The sequence below is a fragment of the Martes martes genome (assembly GCF_963455335.1).
Source record: "Martes martes genome assembly, chromosome: 4".
Taxonomy (NCBI): Eukaryota; Metazoa; Chordata; class Mammalia; order Carnivora; family Mustelidae; genus Martes; species Martes martes.
The window spans coordinates 121,196,836-121,214,717 of record NC_137891.1 but is presented as its reverse complement, the minus strand read 5'-3'; the positions used below and the strand labels follow the sequence as shown (position 1 = coordinate 121,214,717).

Here is a 17,882-nt window from a genome sequence, read left to right as displayed (position 1 = left end):
GTTCAAACCCATGTTATCCAAGAGTCAACTGAACTTTTTTCCAAGAAGATACATCTATAGAGTGCCTTTAGTAGGCATGTTAAGCAACAATATACTACCTTAATTTACAGTATTTCAGACTTATAAAAATGACAGATAAAAACCACCTGAGTCAAAGGTTATGTATTAAAGGAACAAATCACAGCAACATATTGAAGTAACCAATAAATTTATTTCAACACATTAGCATTCTTCTCCAAAATAATAACAATCAAACCCATCATCTATCAAAGGCACTGAACCCCACTAATTATGGCACAATTCTTAGGTTTCCCAAATAAATTTTCTGAAGATAAAAATTAGATATTTTACAACTATTTATGTCTCTCTCTAGTCACATCTTCAATATTTGTGGTAATTATTTTACGGTTTCATTTAAAAATTCACCTCTACAATTAAAACCGCTTTAGTTTACTCCTTTTAGGCTCCGTTACCTGAAGACAGATGTGGGTCTGTAACAGTCATCCACTCTCCCATAGCAGTCACCAGAGCCAGGCTACCTGAGGAACCAGTTCAGCAGTGAAACATTCAGTCCAGCTGCTGTCACCCTTCTATGTAGGCATCTCCTTAAAAAGCAAATTGTAAAACAGTAGCATTTAACCAAAAATATAAAAGCAAATATAAAATCAATGGGTAAAAAGGATTTTGCATTATTTATTTCCATACGCTTCTATACAGAACATGGTAGAGCTCATAATAACCGTGTGTGTGGGTGTGTGTGTGTGGTGTGTGGTGGGTGTTTAAGGATCAGAAGAAGTAAAGGGTTATCAAGTTCTGCCAAGGTATTCACACTACTTCATATACAAAGTACACAGTACATGATTTGACTCACAATGTAAATCTAAGGTACAACATGGTACTAAGTAAAAAAGATTTCAATATATCCTCGAAAATAAAGTACAAACTATTTCTACAGATAAGAGGATGAAAAACTTCTTGGCTAGCATTTTCATTTTTTGTTTTTACTAACTATATCAGCAAAAAAAAATTTTTTTAATTACTACAGAAAAAAGCACACTTCCATACACTGCTCTCCAGACAGATCACATCAATTCATACTACCACCAGAAATTTGGCAATATGTATCACATATTACAAACAAAATATATTTTGACCCAGAAATACCACTTTTAAAATCTTATCCTAACGAAAAAATGATTTGTGCTTGCTTTGGCAACACATCCACTAAAATCAGAAAAATACAGAGAAGATCAGCATGGCCCTGCACAAGGTGATGACATGCAAATTCCTGAAGCATCCTCTGAAACTAATATTGCACTGTTATGTTAACTAACTGGAATTTAAATAAAACCTTGGAAAAGGAAAAAAATGATTTGTACAGGGGCGCCTGGGTGGCTCAGTAGGTTAAGCCTCTGCCTTTGGCTCAGGTCATGATCTCAGGTCCTGGGATCAGGCCCCAAATCGGGCTCTCTGCTCAGCAGGGAATCTGCTTCCCCCGCCCCCCCACTCTGGCTGCCTATCTGCCTACTTGTGATCTCTCTGTCAAATAAATAAAATCTTAAAAAAAAATGATTTGTACAAAGATTCATCTACACGTTGCTCTTGATAACGTCAAAAAAATGGAACTAGCTTATATGCTCCACAGGAGCCTAGTTAAATAAATGACACATTTATACAACAGATCACCTTTAAATACAACCATGTGGAATTAGGGTGGTTAGCCGATATATATGAATGAAGTGGACCAAGTCTAAGAACCTTTCATGTAACCATTTCACACAAATTTTTAGCCTACTGTCATGTTTCTACTTTTTTAGAGAGAAAATGGAAGAAATAAATATTTCTACATCATAAAAAATTCAAATGAAATTATAAATGGCAACTGGGAACTGATTTCAAGGTCAGGGATAGGAGGAGGACTGGAGGCCACAGGCAAACTGGAGAGCACGTGCCACCACTGTGGACACCTGCTTCTCAGCTACAATACATTATTATGGCCAAAAGAGAAAGCAGATCCTGTGTTGTTATCTTTCCATCGTTCAAGGGATGTGGGGAATTGTGGATTTTTATGTGAAATCTCGCAATTCGTAAATGTGAGGAGCTACTTAAAAAGATTATGCAAGGTACCCTATGGGAAGGGGGTGTGGCTGGAAGGAGGATGTGAGAGAGCCTTTTGCATCTTGATCTCAGAGAAGGCTGCACAAGCCACCAAATTGTACACTTAAGATCTGGGCACTTGACTGGATGTAAGTTTTATTTCTAATGACTATTCTTTTAAAAAAGACTTTATTTCTTTGACACAGAGAGAGAGAGTACGCACAAGTAGGGGGAGCAGCCGGGAGAGGGAGAAGCAGGCTCTCCACTGAGCAGGGAGCCCGACGTGGGACTGGATCCCAGGGCCCTAGAATCATGACCTGAGCCTAAGGGAGCCACTTAACTGACGAAGCCATTCAGGAGCCCCTAACGACAACATTTTCTAATAAGCCAAGTAAAATGAGTCTTTAGGCCAGATCTGGACTGTGAATCAGAGTTCACAACCCCTATTCTGAATATTTAAGATTGTGGAGAAATAGGGGTGCCTGGGTGGCTCAGTCAGGTAAGCGTCTGCCTTCAGCTCAGGTCATGAGCCTAATACTGTCACAGGTGCATTTCAACCTGAAAGCTACAAAAGTAGCCAAGGACTCTGTTAAAGCTGAGTGCTGGAGCACACAGTGAAGTTCCACACTGTAGATTAATCAAGTCAGAGCGAAGCATTCGACAGTGGACCATGTGCACTGACGACAAGTCATACAAGAATGAACCTGGTTATAACTAGCATTTTTATTATAGGTTTCATTAAAGAAGAAGAAAGGGAAGAAGCTGACAGTAAATCACATTTTGGTTCAAGTAACCCCCATTTCTCTCTCTACATCATTGGTTAGGGAAGCTGCCCAGATTCTAAGACAGGTCACCTTCATGAGTGAATTTTATGAGCAAAACCAGAAGATTAAACAATTTGGCCACCCTGTAAAAGTCATTTTATTCACCTAAGATTGTTGAGGAATAACCTGAAATAATTTAAAGTAAGAAAAAAAATCTATAAAGTAATCCATAAGAATTTATCCTCCTAATCTTTAAGTCAGACAGACATGCATTTATTCCTCCCTAGAGGATAACATGTACAGAGGCACCTAATAAACTTCCTTGATCCCAAGAATTTCTCAATGTACATTCCAGTCAGTCAGGCTACATAACAGAAAATCTTACTAATTGCAGTAACCCTGCAATAACTCCAGTAAAAATGTTATCTTACTATTTCTGAAGAACTACTTCGGTTTCCCTAACATGTTGCCATATAAATAAGCAAGGGCACTGTGGTCTTTCCTGGGTAAAATGATTATGCAGACCTTAAGAATTATCTAACAGCATTTTCTAGGTTAGAATCCTGACAGAAAATTGGGAAGTAGTGAGACATTTGAACTTAATATAATTGTACCCTTTCTGAAATGAAGATTTTAATAAGTTTCATAAATCTACCGTTATTCATGTCAAGGCACTTTCTTTCATATATATTTTCCTATATTATAGACAAAAAACTCAGGCTCAGGGATATTAACAGGACTGCCTGAGGCCACCATTTCTAATTGGTTGTGAAGCCTGGACATCGATCTGGCTTCAAAAATGCTTTTATCACTCCGTCACCAGGTAACATATCTACACTGCATGCAAACCTCTATTTAAAAGAATACAAGAGATTTCTATCAGGCTTCTTTAAAAGAATGAGTCCCATAGTTCATCTGAAATTATTCCACTCAGAGCATACAATCCTTAAAGGGACTTGCCTACTACTTAAATTGAGGCATACTTATAAACTTCTCTGCTATGCCACAAACAACAGCTTTTTTCTCACTTAGAAACACTATGCTTTGAAAAAGTTTAAAAACAATTCTCAGAAAGGAGATCAGTTCTATAGAAAGTTTAATGAAGGTGAAATAACTCATCTTCCCATTTTAAAACAACATCAAAACTCAAAAGTTTATAGACGTTCAGTAAAAACATTTGTGGTTCAGGTTAATCACACCTTTTATTTCCCCCATCAGAAAAGTTCCTTGGCTGGATATTCCTCTTCCTTTTATCCAAAAGACCTGGCGTGGGCGGGGAGGGTCTCAAGGTCTCCATATACAATAATCACTTGTAAAATCTGGGGGTAGACAGCCTCTGAGATGGCTCCCAACTATTCCTGTTAGCTGGTGTACACACACTAGGGTGCCTCTGCTCCCTGGCTGTGGGCCGGATTTAGTGGCTAGCTTCTAACAAATAGAATACAGCAAGAGGTCACAGGATTTCTCTTCCAAATTTAGGTGATTAAAAGGCATGGCTTCCTTTTGGGATCACTTATCACCCATTGTCTCTCGGATCCCTCTTTCTGTCATACTGTGAGCAGCCCCATGAGAGGTTGGTGGCACAAAGTTAATGGATGTCTCCAGCCAACAGCCAGTGAGGACCTGGAGCCTGCCCAGAGCCACAGAGTGAGTTTAGCAGTCTTCTTTCTCCCAGAGTCAGACCTTAATGGCTGCCACCTTGGCCAACACCTCATCCACCACCTAGTGAGAGCTCCTCAGCTACAGGCACCCAGACAAGCCACACCCAGATTCTTGATTGACAGAAACTGGAAAATAAATATTGGTGTTTCAAGCTGCAAAGTTTTGGAGTAATTTATTATGCAACAATAGATAATACAAGATTTTACAAATATATATACATTTCTGAGTCCCTTCCATAATTTACCTGTCTTTAACTGAAACATAACTAAAGTGACATCATATACTACAAGTGCAACAATCAGCTTTATGACAATATCACTCAGTAGGACAATTAATCACACTATATTATTACAGGTGGATACCTCCCTCACTGGTTTATGAAATTCTACAGGAAGTTATGGGCTTTCCTACAAGGTAGGGATCTTTGTTGAAACAAACAGTGTCTGAAACAAAGCAGGTGCTCAGTAAATGTTTATAAAATGAACTGCGTCCCACATATGGCCCACCCACTTCCAGCCTGTGCTTTCCTCTTTCTCCTAACCCAAATCTAACACTTCTTCCAAGCCCAGAACAACCACCACCATCATTCCCTCCACACGGGTTCTCTTGCTTCTCTACTAATTTGTTTCATCGTTCCTAGACTCTCACGTACTGCACATTTCACACTCCTGTATTCCCTCCACTAATCTTAACAGAGCAAGACTCAATAACTCAGGTAAATCAAAATGTTCACTCCAGCAAGCGCAGGCAGATAAAGGAAAACAGCAATGGAAAAGAGGCAGAAGATGTGAGTCCTTAAAAGGAAAGTACTACTCTCTTCATCTTCCAAATCTCTAACACATCTACCAACTGAAAGAGAGCTCAGCAGAAACATAAGCAGTGTCTTGATTATAAGATTTCCTTCACACAGTACAATATTTTAAGTATTCTTTTCAAGCTCATTTGATATTCAAACTTGAGAAGGCGCAACTGCCTACCTAATCAGAAGTCTAAAACTTCGATCAAGTGTCAGGAAATAAAAGGTTTTCATTATACAGGAAAGCAGTAACAGTGTACCATCTAGGTTTCTAAATATTGTACAGGACTTGTTACCTATTAAACGTTTGGGTAAAATCTCACAAAGTCAGAGTTACCAAATTGTTAGGCTAAGAAAATAAAATCATTAAAACAAAATCTTTAAATAGTGTTCCTATCTTACAAATGCTGTCATAAAATTAAAAATTGTTATCAGCATATTTTAAAAAGATGTTATTACTCTCAAAAAGCAAATACGTGATTTAAAAATTAATACCACCATCTACATGTCTGTTTCAAAGGAGAATACAGATTTTAATTCCATTAAATATACTGCTGTTGCCTTACACAAAACCATTCAGGTGTGCACATCAGTGTAGAAACACACTAATTCAACTTCTGAGAAAATGCACCTTTTACAAATTTAAAATCCAAACGAATTCATTGGAGTGGCAGAATTTAATAGTGTACTTTCCCACAGAAACAAATTCCTCATAACTTAAAATTGAATAAATATCTGAATGGCTGAAACTCAAAACTCGGTGTTCCCTTCACCACCTTCCCCTCTTAGCTGAGTCTGTGGCTCCAGGGACTGACACCCAGGAGTACAGCGTGCACGGAGCTGGGCTCACAGCGTGACCAGGTGTCCTCACCTGGAAAATGCGATGACACCATCTTCTCTGGAGGGTGGCTATGGGGATGTAACGAGGTCACAGGTGAAAACTAAGCACCGCAGACCTGGCCGAGAAGGAACTGATGGAACAAACACATGCCAGACGCTGTTCTCAATGTTCTACGTGTATTATAAAGCCAATCCTCACAACAATCCTACATCATCTCCTTTTCACAGTTAGGAAAATCGAGGCACAGAAAGGCTAGCCGCCTCCTGCCCCGACTCGAGGGCCCATCCTCTTCACCAGCACACGCTGCTGCTGCTGCTGCTTCCGTGGATGAGAGGCCCCGGAAGCAGTACTCCTCCCCCGGATCCTGAAGGCCACCACTCCCTAACCGGTACCTCCAGCTGGGCCAGGACTGCACGAGATGGCATGAAGACACAAATTATGGGAAATACTGCGTGTGCATCCCTTTGGGTTGAGGCATACAATCCCGCTGAAGCTCCAGGCCAGAAACTGCCATTAGAAAACCACCCTCTTCGTAGCTTTGGGAGCTCTCTTTTAAGCTTCCAACACACACATTGGAACCCACCGTTGCTGCAGTGTGAGAACCTATAGTATGCTATCATGGTTAAAAGCGCATGGTTAAAAGTCAGACCACCTGGTTTCAAACCCCAGTTCCACCACCCACAAATGAAGTGGCCCTGAACGATTTCTGGACTTCATTTTCCTCATTTGCAAAAGGAAAGTAAAAACAGTCTTTAGTCTCCAAGGATTATCATATGGCTAAGTAACACACTGAGTTTTAAAATTTGATAACCTTATTAAATAGGTTTATGCATCCACAGGGCTTAACACAGGGTGCTGGGCACATGGCAAGTGCTCAATAAATGTTAGCTATTATTAGATATTTTAGTAACTTGGAAAGATTTCATGATACTTGTGAATTAAAAAAAGTTGCAGAACGATTATCTAACATGACCTTATTTGGTCATTAAAAAACCCTCCAAATTATAGGAGTATATACAAATAGGTATAAATTCTGCTCTATAAACATAGAACTTTATATAAGAACCAAAAAAACCCAGAAAACTAAACCAACCTGTTAGGAAAAAAAGAACTTAATCTCTTTATATACTAACCCACACACACAGATAACCATGGGTAATCCTTTTTTGTGTCTTCCAAATTTTCTATAAGTGAATGTGCTTATCTTAAAATGAGGGGGGGAAAAAACCATGTTTTTAAAAGGCAATTACAGTGATAAGCACCTGCAATGGCTGTGAATAGCATCACTCTCAACCACCAAAATTAACGGTAGAATGGCATAAGTAACAAAAGGTATGAAATATTTATTTCCAGATTAATCAATCAATCAGCAGCTCTGTTGGGCAAAAATTGGTTAGAAAGTATACGAATATCCTAGAGCCACTAAGATACCCAGTTATTAAAGGGCAACAGAACAGTGGTCAGTAATGTTTAGCAGAGGTCAGCAATTGATAGTTTTAGATGGCAATCTAGTAGTCTACAAAAATTTGCAATCTGTAAACCTTTCCACTAATCAATTATACTTCTGGGCATCTATTACTACATATTCCATCATACAAATGAGCAAGCAAATCATAATGGCAAGGAACTAGAGAGACAATCTAAATGTCACCCACAAATAGTCAAAAGCCAATATGGATAGTAGAGCCAAAAGATGGGCTCCTTTGGGATTATTAAGGCAGATCTGCATGTATAGAAAGAAAAAAACAAGTTATGGATAATAAGAATTGTATGACCACCATTTTCCTTTAAAATCAAACTATCTAAATACTACCTAAATTTAGGAGAAAGGTCTAGAAAAGTTACAAACTGTCACTCATATGACAATCCTGTGGCATGAGATGGCTGGGTATAGGGAGGAGTGGACCTAACCTACATTCACTTCTTCAATAGTACATTTTGATATAGCTGGAGTGTTTTAGGGGCATGGATTATTTTGTAAAATTCTTAGAGGCAGTGGATTCATGCAGAATGAATGAGATACTGTGTGTGGAAATACTCCCACCTCAATCCCAGATGGTAGCACCCTTACCCTTTAGTGGAAATAACTTAGACAAATGATAAATTCTTTCCACCAATGAATTAACACTTCCAGCACCATTCCCACATATTCATGCATACAAGTCTTCACACTGAGGCCCTGCTTTGTCGGAGCATTATCTGTGGGGATCTAGCCCATCAGGGAAGATTTGCCCCACTTCCCCGCCCTGAACCCCAATGGCTACAAAGAGGAAAGACAGAAAGAGTACTGGCAGACCTGGCAAAGGGGAACTGTTCCTCTGGTTTAATTATAATCTAAACTTGGTAGGAGAAAAGAGAGGAGAGACTGACTTTGATTTATAACTATTGAGATTCTTTTCAAAAAATAATATTCTTACTCTGCCAACCTTCCATGACTCAAGCAACTGACAGGTGTATTACTCTCCTTCAAGAGAGCAGCTTATGAAGTCACAGAGGTGTGTACTTAGAGTTATGCCACACCATCTGATATTTCTTTGTACACCTACTTCTACTGCTAATCTTTTCATCTGTTTTGGTCGTGGCTCCCCAAATGATTTGTTAGTTGTCGTTTTTTGTTTGTCTTTCACAGCACTGTCACATCAGGGAAGATGCACAGAATGGGGAAAGAGCATGAGCCCAGGTGTCAGGAGCTAAGGTTCTCAGGACCACTTCTAGCATTTCCTGAGCAACCCTGAGCTGCTCACCATTTCTCTCGTTTTCAGTTTCCACATCTGTAAAATAAGGAGATTGAACTAGATGATCGTTAGAGAATTTTTGCCTATTATCTATGTTTTTTACATTTTCATGGGACTTCATATGGAATTGAGTAGAGCTATTCACATCAAAATGTCTTCTTTACATCGTTATAACAATGTGCACACCTGGTCTTCACAACCATTTGTTCAACAAACGAGATGCTACCAAATCCTAATAACAATTTATTAAGCATAAACCATTTACAAGGAACAATTTAAAGCATTTTACGTGTATTAATTCATTTACTCTCACAATAGCCCAAAGAGTTATCCATCCCATTACAGAGGACAAAACTGAGAACCAGAGAGCTTTCTTGCCTGAGGTCACACAGCTAGAGTGTGACAAAGCCAAGATTCTAACAATTTAACTATTACACCCTACTGTCTTTATTGTAGGAGATGAGGGAATATATAGTATGCGAGCTGCTTTTCAAACTGAACACACACACAGGTACTCACTTTTCTACCAAGTCACCTTGAGATGAAATTACAATCATCAGATCATCCTTATTCCAAATGAGTGACGGGGATGTGAACTACGTAAGAGCAGACAAAACATTAAATGTTATAGCAATTCAAAAAAATTATTTTTGAAAAATCTAGTGAACAGAGATGTCAAATTGCCAGGCTTTCCCCGAACTGCCATTCCCTTCTATTTGTGCTTCCAGGTAGATGTCCCTGTAGTGAAACTTCTCTCCCACCACCGAAACGGAGCTCCTGCTCAACAAGCCTGGTATCGTACTGTTTGTACTCTGCTCTGCCATGAATATCATAAATGACCCATGGTAGGATCCAGTAAAACATCTGCTGAACAAATGTCAACTAAGTTCAATGACATATTAGTGTGAGGTATGCTCCTTTAATACTGTGATAGACAAGAATCCACACTTAAGCCACGCTGCACCTTGGAAGGGCTTTCAATTCAGTCTTGATTGGTGCCAGAGAAGCAGCGAGGTGGCCTTCTATATCAATCAAGAGCATGACCATTTAGGGATGGTGCACCACTTTCAAATTCTTCCAATGTATATGTAAGAAAGCATCATATTCTTACAAGAGGATTAAGAACAAAAAAGAAGCACTGTTTTAACATCTATTTTACTTTGTAAGGTTGAAAGTAGCCAATAAGATCAAGTAAAAAGGGTGCCTGGGTGGCTCAGTGGGTGAAGCCTCTGCCTTCGGCTCAGGTCATGATCTCAGGGTCCTGGGATGGAGCCCCATATTGGGTTCTTTGCTCAGCAGGGAGCCTGCTTCACCCTCTCTTTTTGCCTGCCTCTCTGCCTATTTGTGATCTCTGTCAATAAATAAATAAAATCTTTTAAAAAAATCAAGTAAAAAAAGTCACCATTCATTGATATTTTATTCCTTAATGTATTAAAGACAATGGGAATAACAGTAATAACAACAAAACCTACCATAATTTATGAATTTGTAATACTGTAATCATGTATCTGTAGGAGCTTTTTCAATGCTCAGCTCAAATTCAGTCATCGGTTACAGTTCTCAAATTGTGGTCCCAGGACTAGTGGCATCAATATAGCACCTAGGAAATTGTTAAAAATGCAAATTCTCCAGGCACCTGGGTGGCTCAGTCAGTTAAACTTCTGACTTCAACTCGGGTCATGATCTCAAATAAAATGTCTCTCTCAAACAACATTTTAAAAAAAAATGCAAATTCTCAAGTCCCACTCTAGGTCTAAAGATTGAGAACCTCTGGGAGTGGGACTTACAAATCAGTGTTCTAACAGAACCTCCATGGGATTCTGATGCATCAAACTTGAGATCATGGTTCTACTCTACAGAATGTGCTTCAGAAGAAGTTAGAATTCTACTTAAGCAGTCTAGAATATGGAATGCCAAAAGGATTCTTACTTAAGGGAGCTGCAGAATGGATTTCAGCAATAATGCAAAAGTGTTCCAGAGTACTTGGTGGAGGTTGAACATAACAGTCCTAGAGAGTGTCTGGCTAAGGCTTACTAAACCTTGGTGGGTGTGAGAACCTTTGAAAAACAAATTTGGCAGGTGAGATTGATATATTCTATTCACACACTCTACAACCCAGCAAGTCCACGTCTAGCTACAAATCTCAGAAAAACTCTTCCATCTATGTGCCAAGAGGCAGGAACATCAACAGTGGCATCCTCACAGGAGCCAAGGAGCACAAGAGCATGACCCTGGAAGCAACGCAAACACCCCTCCACAGGAGGATGAGTAAACTGTGGCACATATGCAAAGCAGAATCTCATGCCATAATCAGAAACTGCAGTGACACACAATCTAGAGGACTGTCAGCAAATACTAAGTGGATGAATTTCAGCATTATAGTAAGTGAAAAACGCCTCGGAAGACAGGGCATGTAACATAGGCGTTAATCGTGAATGTGTTTGGAAAACTCAGAGATGCAGTAAAAATATGTTTTAAAAGATACCAAAGGAATGATGGCGGTAAGATTCAGTAAAGAGGGGGTGCCTGGGTGGCTCAGGAAGTTGAGCAACTGACTCTTGATTTTGGTTCAGGTTTTGATCTCAGCATCATGCAAACAAGCCTTGCATCCAGCTCTGGGCTCAGCAGAGTCTGCTTGTCCCTCTCCTTCTGCTCCTCCCCCAACTCACACTCTGTCTCTTTCTCTCTCAAATAAATAAATAAATCTTAAAAAAAAAAAAAAAGGATTCAGTAAACAGTTGCCTCAGGTGAGACAAGTAGGGTAAAGGGCTGGATGGGCCCGAATGGTGATATAGAGATTACTGTCAAGGTCCTACTTTTGGTAGGTAGTACTTAGTATTAAAACTAAGTAAACAGATCAGTTATGAAAATATGTCCTAAGCCAAGCCATATAACTAATTCTTTGTACCTGAAAGTCCGTTCGTTCGTTCGTTCTTTCTTTTTTTAATATAGGGGTGCCTGGGTGCCTCAGTTGGTTAAGCATCTGACTCTTGATCTCAACTCAGGTCTTGATCTCAAGGTCATGAGTTCAAGCCCTGCACTGGGCTCCAAGTGGAGCCTACATTAAAAAAAAATAAAAAAAAATAAAGGACCATCTGGGTGGCTCAGTCAGCTAAGCAGCTGCCTTTGGCTCAGGTCATGATCTCAGGGTCCCAGGACTGAGCCCCACGTCGGGCTCCCTGCTTGGCAGGGAATCTGCTTCTCCCTCTTCCTCTACCCCTAAACCCCCATTCATGTGTGCATGCACGCATGTGTGCACTCTGTCTCATAATCTTTTAAAAAATAAAAAATAAATTAAAAAATATACATATATACACCGTTCCTCAAATAGGTCAAACACTTCTAAATTCTACCCAGTCCTGGCTATGACAGGGCTATGAAAACTGCAAAGGCAGGGGCTAACCTGTTTTGCGTCATAGAATCCAAAGCCAGTGACTCTCCTATCTTAAAAGTACAAGAACAAGCAGTTTTGGCTATAGTTTCAGAGCACCTATGGAGCCATTGAGATCTACCTGGGATCCATGGACAAGGAGGGAAGACTTGAAACTCCTGTACTAGTTAGTTACAAGAAACTGGACCGGGGGGGGGGGCAACTTTCAGTTGATGTGGGTCATCAGCTATGCTATCCTTACAATGGCCCCAGAAAGGAGGACATAGAACACAATTTTATTGATGGAAGACTAACTCAGAGAGATTAAGTAACTTGCCTACTTACAAACCTGGGGGCAGAAATAAAAACCTAGCTTTTAATAATATGGAAGGTAAGAATAAAAACTAGCTATTTATGATTCCAAAGCCTCACAGATCCTGTCCTCCTCTTAACTCTCAGCAAGTATCCCAAGTAAATGATATAAATTCTCTGGGCCCAACTCTTCATTATAAAATAACACAGCTGATGATGGGTGGCATTTATTGAAGATTTCTAGGATGTCTTCTTGAGTTTATATTTTAGATCTTACGTGAAAGGATATTTCTAAAACTTGAATACAGAATAAAAGATTAATGTTGAAGATGACAACCTGTAGATAGGAAAGTACAGACAAGCAAATAATCTACTGGCAAAGGACCAACAAACTCAAGACTGGGATCCTCATAACATAGACTAACTCTCAGATAAAGAGCAGATGCAATGTCTGGTACCCATCTTGGATTGTAGGTAGCTACTGGCCACTTGTGCAATTCTATACCTGATTTTAAATTCATCTATAGTGCTATAATTTCTTTAGAGTAATACATTTCCAGCAATGTCCTCCCAACTTGATGTTTCCAAACATTAAGGTTCCATTTTCAGCAGCCCTGGCACAAAAATATTATACCTAACTAGGCAATTAATGGTCAGGGCCTGGCTGATAGACCTAGCCATGACAATGAGAATTGTGAAAGACAGGTAAATACTTCAGAAGTTGGACTGACAAATATGATGACAAGTATACAAAAGGGAGGCTTGTGCTCGCTTTGGCAGCACATATACAAAAGGGAGGCATTTATTCTCTCATGTAAAAGTCAGTCTTTGGTAGTAGACAGAGAACAAAGTCACTTAGATAAAGAGAACAGAAAAGTAAGTTTAATAAAATCGGGTTTGGTTAAGTATGTGATGATAATGAGCTCAGTGCAGAACTTACTGGGTTTAGAGACACCCTCATAAGATATTTAAATGGAGGTAAAACTCTAGGGCTTGGAGTTCAAAAGATGTCAGGGCAGAATTAGGAAGTCATCAGCATGTATGTGGTAGTTGAATCCATACAGAAAAAAGAGGCAAAAAAAAAAAAAAAAAAAGAAAAGAAAGAAAGAAAGAAAAGAAAAAGAAAAAAGAGGCAGCAGAAAGAACCCCAAAGAACGTCAACATGTAGCAGGTGAGCCAAGGGGACCTAGATATAGGAGATAAAAACTGGGGTGGGTTTTAGGAAAGCCAAGGGAAAAAAAATTTTTTTAAGGAGGATGGGGTGATGAACAGCAGCAAATGTCACGAAAGAGCAAGATGTGAATAGAAAAATATGGTGGATTTGGCAATTAGTGACTTTATAACAAAGCTGAGCAGTAGAAATGAAAATCGGATTTTAGAAAAGTGATCAGCAAATAAGAAAAGGAGACAATAAATCATTTGCTCACGAAGCTTCATTTCACAGAATGTGAAAACAGACCTCTTTAAATGTGGAAAGGTTTTATTAGATGCTCACATATTCACGAGCAACTCAAAAAAAAAAAATCTGTCCTTGAGTTAGTTCCTATTCAATTATAGCATTTTTATATCAAATATAAATAATATTAAATACTCGATAAATTTAAGTTATTTTTTCAGGCACCATTCTGGATATTAACATATTTTCTTATTTAATCACAACCCTAGGAAGTAGATATTATTATTCCTAATTTACAAATGAGACTAAGGCACAGAGAAAATAAGCTCCAAGAGTAACCTAAGACTGTGTAGCTAATAGTATGACAGTCAAAACCAAAATCTGACTCAGCAGAGTTGGAGGGAGGGAGGGCAATGTGGGAAGCAAGAGTTAACAGATGAGAACTGTAAATATTACTGGCTAACTGGTTGTAGTTTAATTTCTACTTAAGACCTTATTTTTAATTTGAAAGAGAGTTTGTGGCTTCTCTCATCTCAGAATCCTACACTGCTGGAATCTTTTTTTCCCCCATGGCCCTTAAGACACTAAGATTCTGTACTGCATTATAATTTTTATTAGCTCTTACCACATTGCAAGTTGCTTGAAAATGGAGCCGTATCTTTTTTATTTTTGTATCCCTATTCCCCCAATCTTAAAAGTAAAACATACTCAATAAAACTTGGTTGTATGACTAATCATTTCTGCCTTCCTCAAGTTTCTGTGGGCTTCAATGAAATATTTTTCAAGTATTTAATTGCTGAGTAGGACTGATGTCTCTCAGATGCTACTTAGACTGTGTTCAGAACATTTTCAGTTTATTCAAATCACTGATTTTGGTGGAAATACCCTTCTAAAAATCAAATGTACCTTCCCTGGATCATTTATCTTTTAAAGGTTCCCTAGCACCTACTGGTCAAAGGTCACAGCCCTGTTCTCTAACCTTATCACTCCCACCCCGCACCTGCCTCCAAAGACCAATCCACCAGTACTTCCTCAACAGTGTATTCCGCAGAACCTGACACCAAGCACTCACCAGGTGAACTCCTTCTCTTCTGTCAAGACACAGCTGAAATCTCCCTTCCTAAAGTCTTGTCATATTTGCAATTTTCATTTTCTATTTTTGCTCTCTCTCCCTTACTGCACTGTTAATTTCCTAAAAACAAACTCCTAAAGGCAACACTCATCTCTTCTCTCTTCAGGCCTGGCAAGAAGCAGCTCTGAAAGCGTTTATTAAAGCATGATTCAGTACTTCTGCTGGTACCATGTTACTGTCGACCCCCTACCAAAAGTAAAGATTTCAGGTTGTTTTCCAGTAGCAATAATGAATGGTGCACTTCTCTATTCTAGCTCATCTCATTAACTTGTGAATTCATTACCAGCTAATCATAATCACCATCACCAAAGACACGAAAAAGGCCCTCAGAGAATCAAAACCCTTGGTGTCCTGAGCAAATAGTCAAACCAATAAGACATATTCGCAACTATTATATTGTAAAAGATACACCCACCCCCAAAATCACTTAAAACACTTTGGAATGCCTCCAATTTAAGGATGGGAAATCAAGCAAAATCACACAACTCTGGGTCAATATCTTTCACCGTTTAATCTGTAGGTGCATACTACACAGAAGACTCAAATGTCTACTTTAATGAAACCCGTGTCATATCCAGCTTTGTCAAAGAGCAGCTACGTCAGGTTTTTTGAGAACCCAAGAATATCATCTTTATGGTGGCCTTCAGGCTTTTGACAAATCATCTGAACAGGGAACACTGTAGTTTCTCATATAGCACCTCAGCGTGTCTGGAAGGGAATGTGCTTTAACAAGTCTTGTCACAAGGCACGATGTGTTATGAGGAGATCTTCACATTTCATCTTACAATAACAGTCTCTGCAGTTATCTTCAAGCTGCTGCACCCATGTTACTTAATCCTGGGGCTTTTTTATCTTCATCGCACAGATGGGGAAAGAGAAGGGAAGGAAGGGATAAAATGACTTAGCTGAAGAGGCCCCACAAGTCCCCCAAAGAGCCTACAATTTAACCACCCGCTGCTAATCCTCTTTTCAAAGAACCATTTTGTTTGAGGAACTTTCACTGACAGCAAGCACAACAGAGGGTCAAATTGGTCATTAGCTTTTACTTGTTTAGTGTGAATGAATAACCTAAGCTCCCCAGGCCTCTGTATTATGATAGCTCTGGGAGAGGAGTTTTGATGAATTAACTTTTGCTGACTGAATCCAAGTTCCTAAATCTACCTCTAACTTCTTCTAAATTTCAAGACAGCTTGACTTAAAGTTTAACTCTAACGGCATTTTTGTTTCTCTCCAGATCGTTCCTCCTGTTCAAATTTTATTCAGTCTCTTAAATGTGTCAAGTCACACCTACCTTTCAGTTCAGGATCAAGGCTACCAGAATTTTCTCCCAAGCCACGCAATGTTCCAAGGCATCCATCATTCACAACCAACTCCAGAGAGAGACTCTAATATGTGTTGTCAGGGAAGCCCAACAATCTCAAACTGCAGGTAGCTTCCACTTAAACACTTCTGATCCACTCTTGGAGGACTGCCTCTTCTAATGCTCTCCCCATGACGCTCCCCACCCCCAGAGGGAGATCTCAATTCTCAACGATTCAACAAGAACTACATCGGCGTTGCAAGATGACATTTTGGCAATCAAAACTATGGAACCTTGGAATGAGGTAACAATCTAAAGATCCCCCCATTACACGTGCTAAGCATAAATTATTTAGCTGATTCCATTTCCTGGGCCCAAGTGACTTGCAAAACGGCGACCAGCATAAGCTCAAAAGCGGGCAGGGAGCTCACAATTCGGTTTACCGTTCTTGACTATAAAATTCTGTACCAAAATATTTTCACACTTGCCTGCCGTTCAGATGATGTAAGCTCTTATAAAATTCTGTACCAAAATATTTTCACACTTGCCTGCCGTTCAGATGATGTAAGCTCTTCCCCTTGACTTTTAACTAGATCTCTTCCCTGCAGCGGCCACGGGCCACGGGCCACTCAGTAACTCATTCTAAGGACTGCCTCTTGCGGCTCGCCCCAACAAATCCCGAAGCCGGCAAACTCCGCAGCCTCCGCGAGCGACACACCGCAGCCCCAAACTGGTCATCCCCTCCTCCCCCACGTCCCCGCGTCGCTCGTCATCCCACACCAGGCGCCACCCTCTCTCCATCCCAGAGAAGGTTTTGGGCTCCCCGGTCCAGAGTCCTCCCGCGGGCGCAGTGTGGCGAACGCCTGCGGGAGCGGACCCGAGCTGGCACCTACCTCCCACCTCCTCCTCCAGGCACGGCCGGGGTCAAGGATCGCCCGCCTCCTCCAACGGCCCCAACGGCCGCGCCGAGCCTCTCGCCGAGAAGCGGGGCGCCGAGCCAGGTGCCGGCGCTCACCTCCGCGCCCGCCCTCCGGCTCCCCGCCGGCGCCCGACCCAGACTCCGCCGGCGCCCCCGCCCCTCTTCGGGCGGGCGCGTCACAATCCCCGTCGCGGGGGGAGCGCTCACCGTCACGGCCCCCGAGAGCGGCGGGGAGGCACCGCTCGCCGTCCTAGACCGGCTTGCGCAGCCCCGAGGGCCCGCACAGGCGCGGCGGCACGCAGCGCCCCGCGCCTGCGGCCCCGCCTCCGCCTCGGGCTCCCGCCTTCCCCGCCCCCGGTCCGGCTTCGCTCCGCCCCTCGCGGCCACCCCCTGCCTCGGCAGGTTCGCAAGGTTCCCACCCCGCCCCCGCGCCGCCGGCGCCGCAGGCCCAGCCTCCTCCCATTGGCTCCGCCAGTTGCTAGGCGATGAACAACCGCGGCCTGCATTGGCCCCCGAAGTCTCCTCCCCACCTTCCAAAAAAACCTAGAGAAAAAGAAA

The 17,882-nt window shown here is 41.0% G+C and overlaps 1 protein-coding gene across 5 annotated transcripts in view; it reads right to left on the bottom strand.

Annotated features, from left to right (window-relative positions):
* Window positions 1-17,664, bottom strand: part of SSX2IP (SSX family member 2 interacting protein) — a 40,139-nt gene extending 22,475 nt beyond the window's left edge. For 2 of the 5 annotated variants that reach the window (XM_080800970.1, XM_080800972.1), the window contains exons 1-2: window positions 17,532-17,664; window positions 474-605 (exon numbers count right to left, since the gene is read on the bottom strand). In XM_080800970.1, coding sequence (XP_080657096.1) covers window positions 474-516 — 43 coding nt within the window. In that variant the 5' untranslated portion in view covers window positions 517-605; window positions 17,532-17,664. Of the gene's footprint in view, window positions 1-473; window positions 606-17,298 lie in introns of all 5 variants that reach the window. The other 3 variants (XM_080800969.1, XM_080800971.1, XM_080800973.1) reach the window with 2 other exon arrangements.
* Window positions 17,665-17,882: the final 218 nt, after the last annotated feature.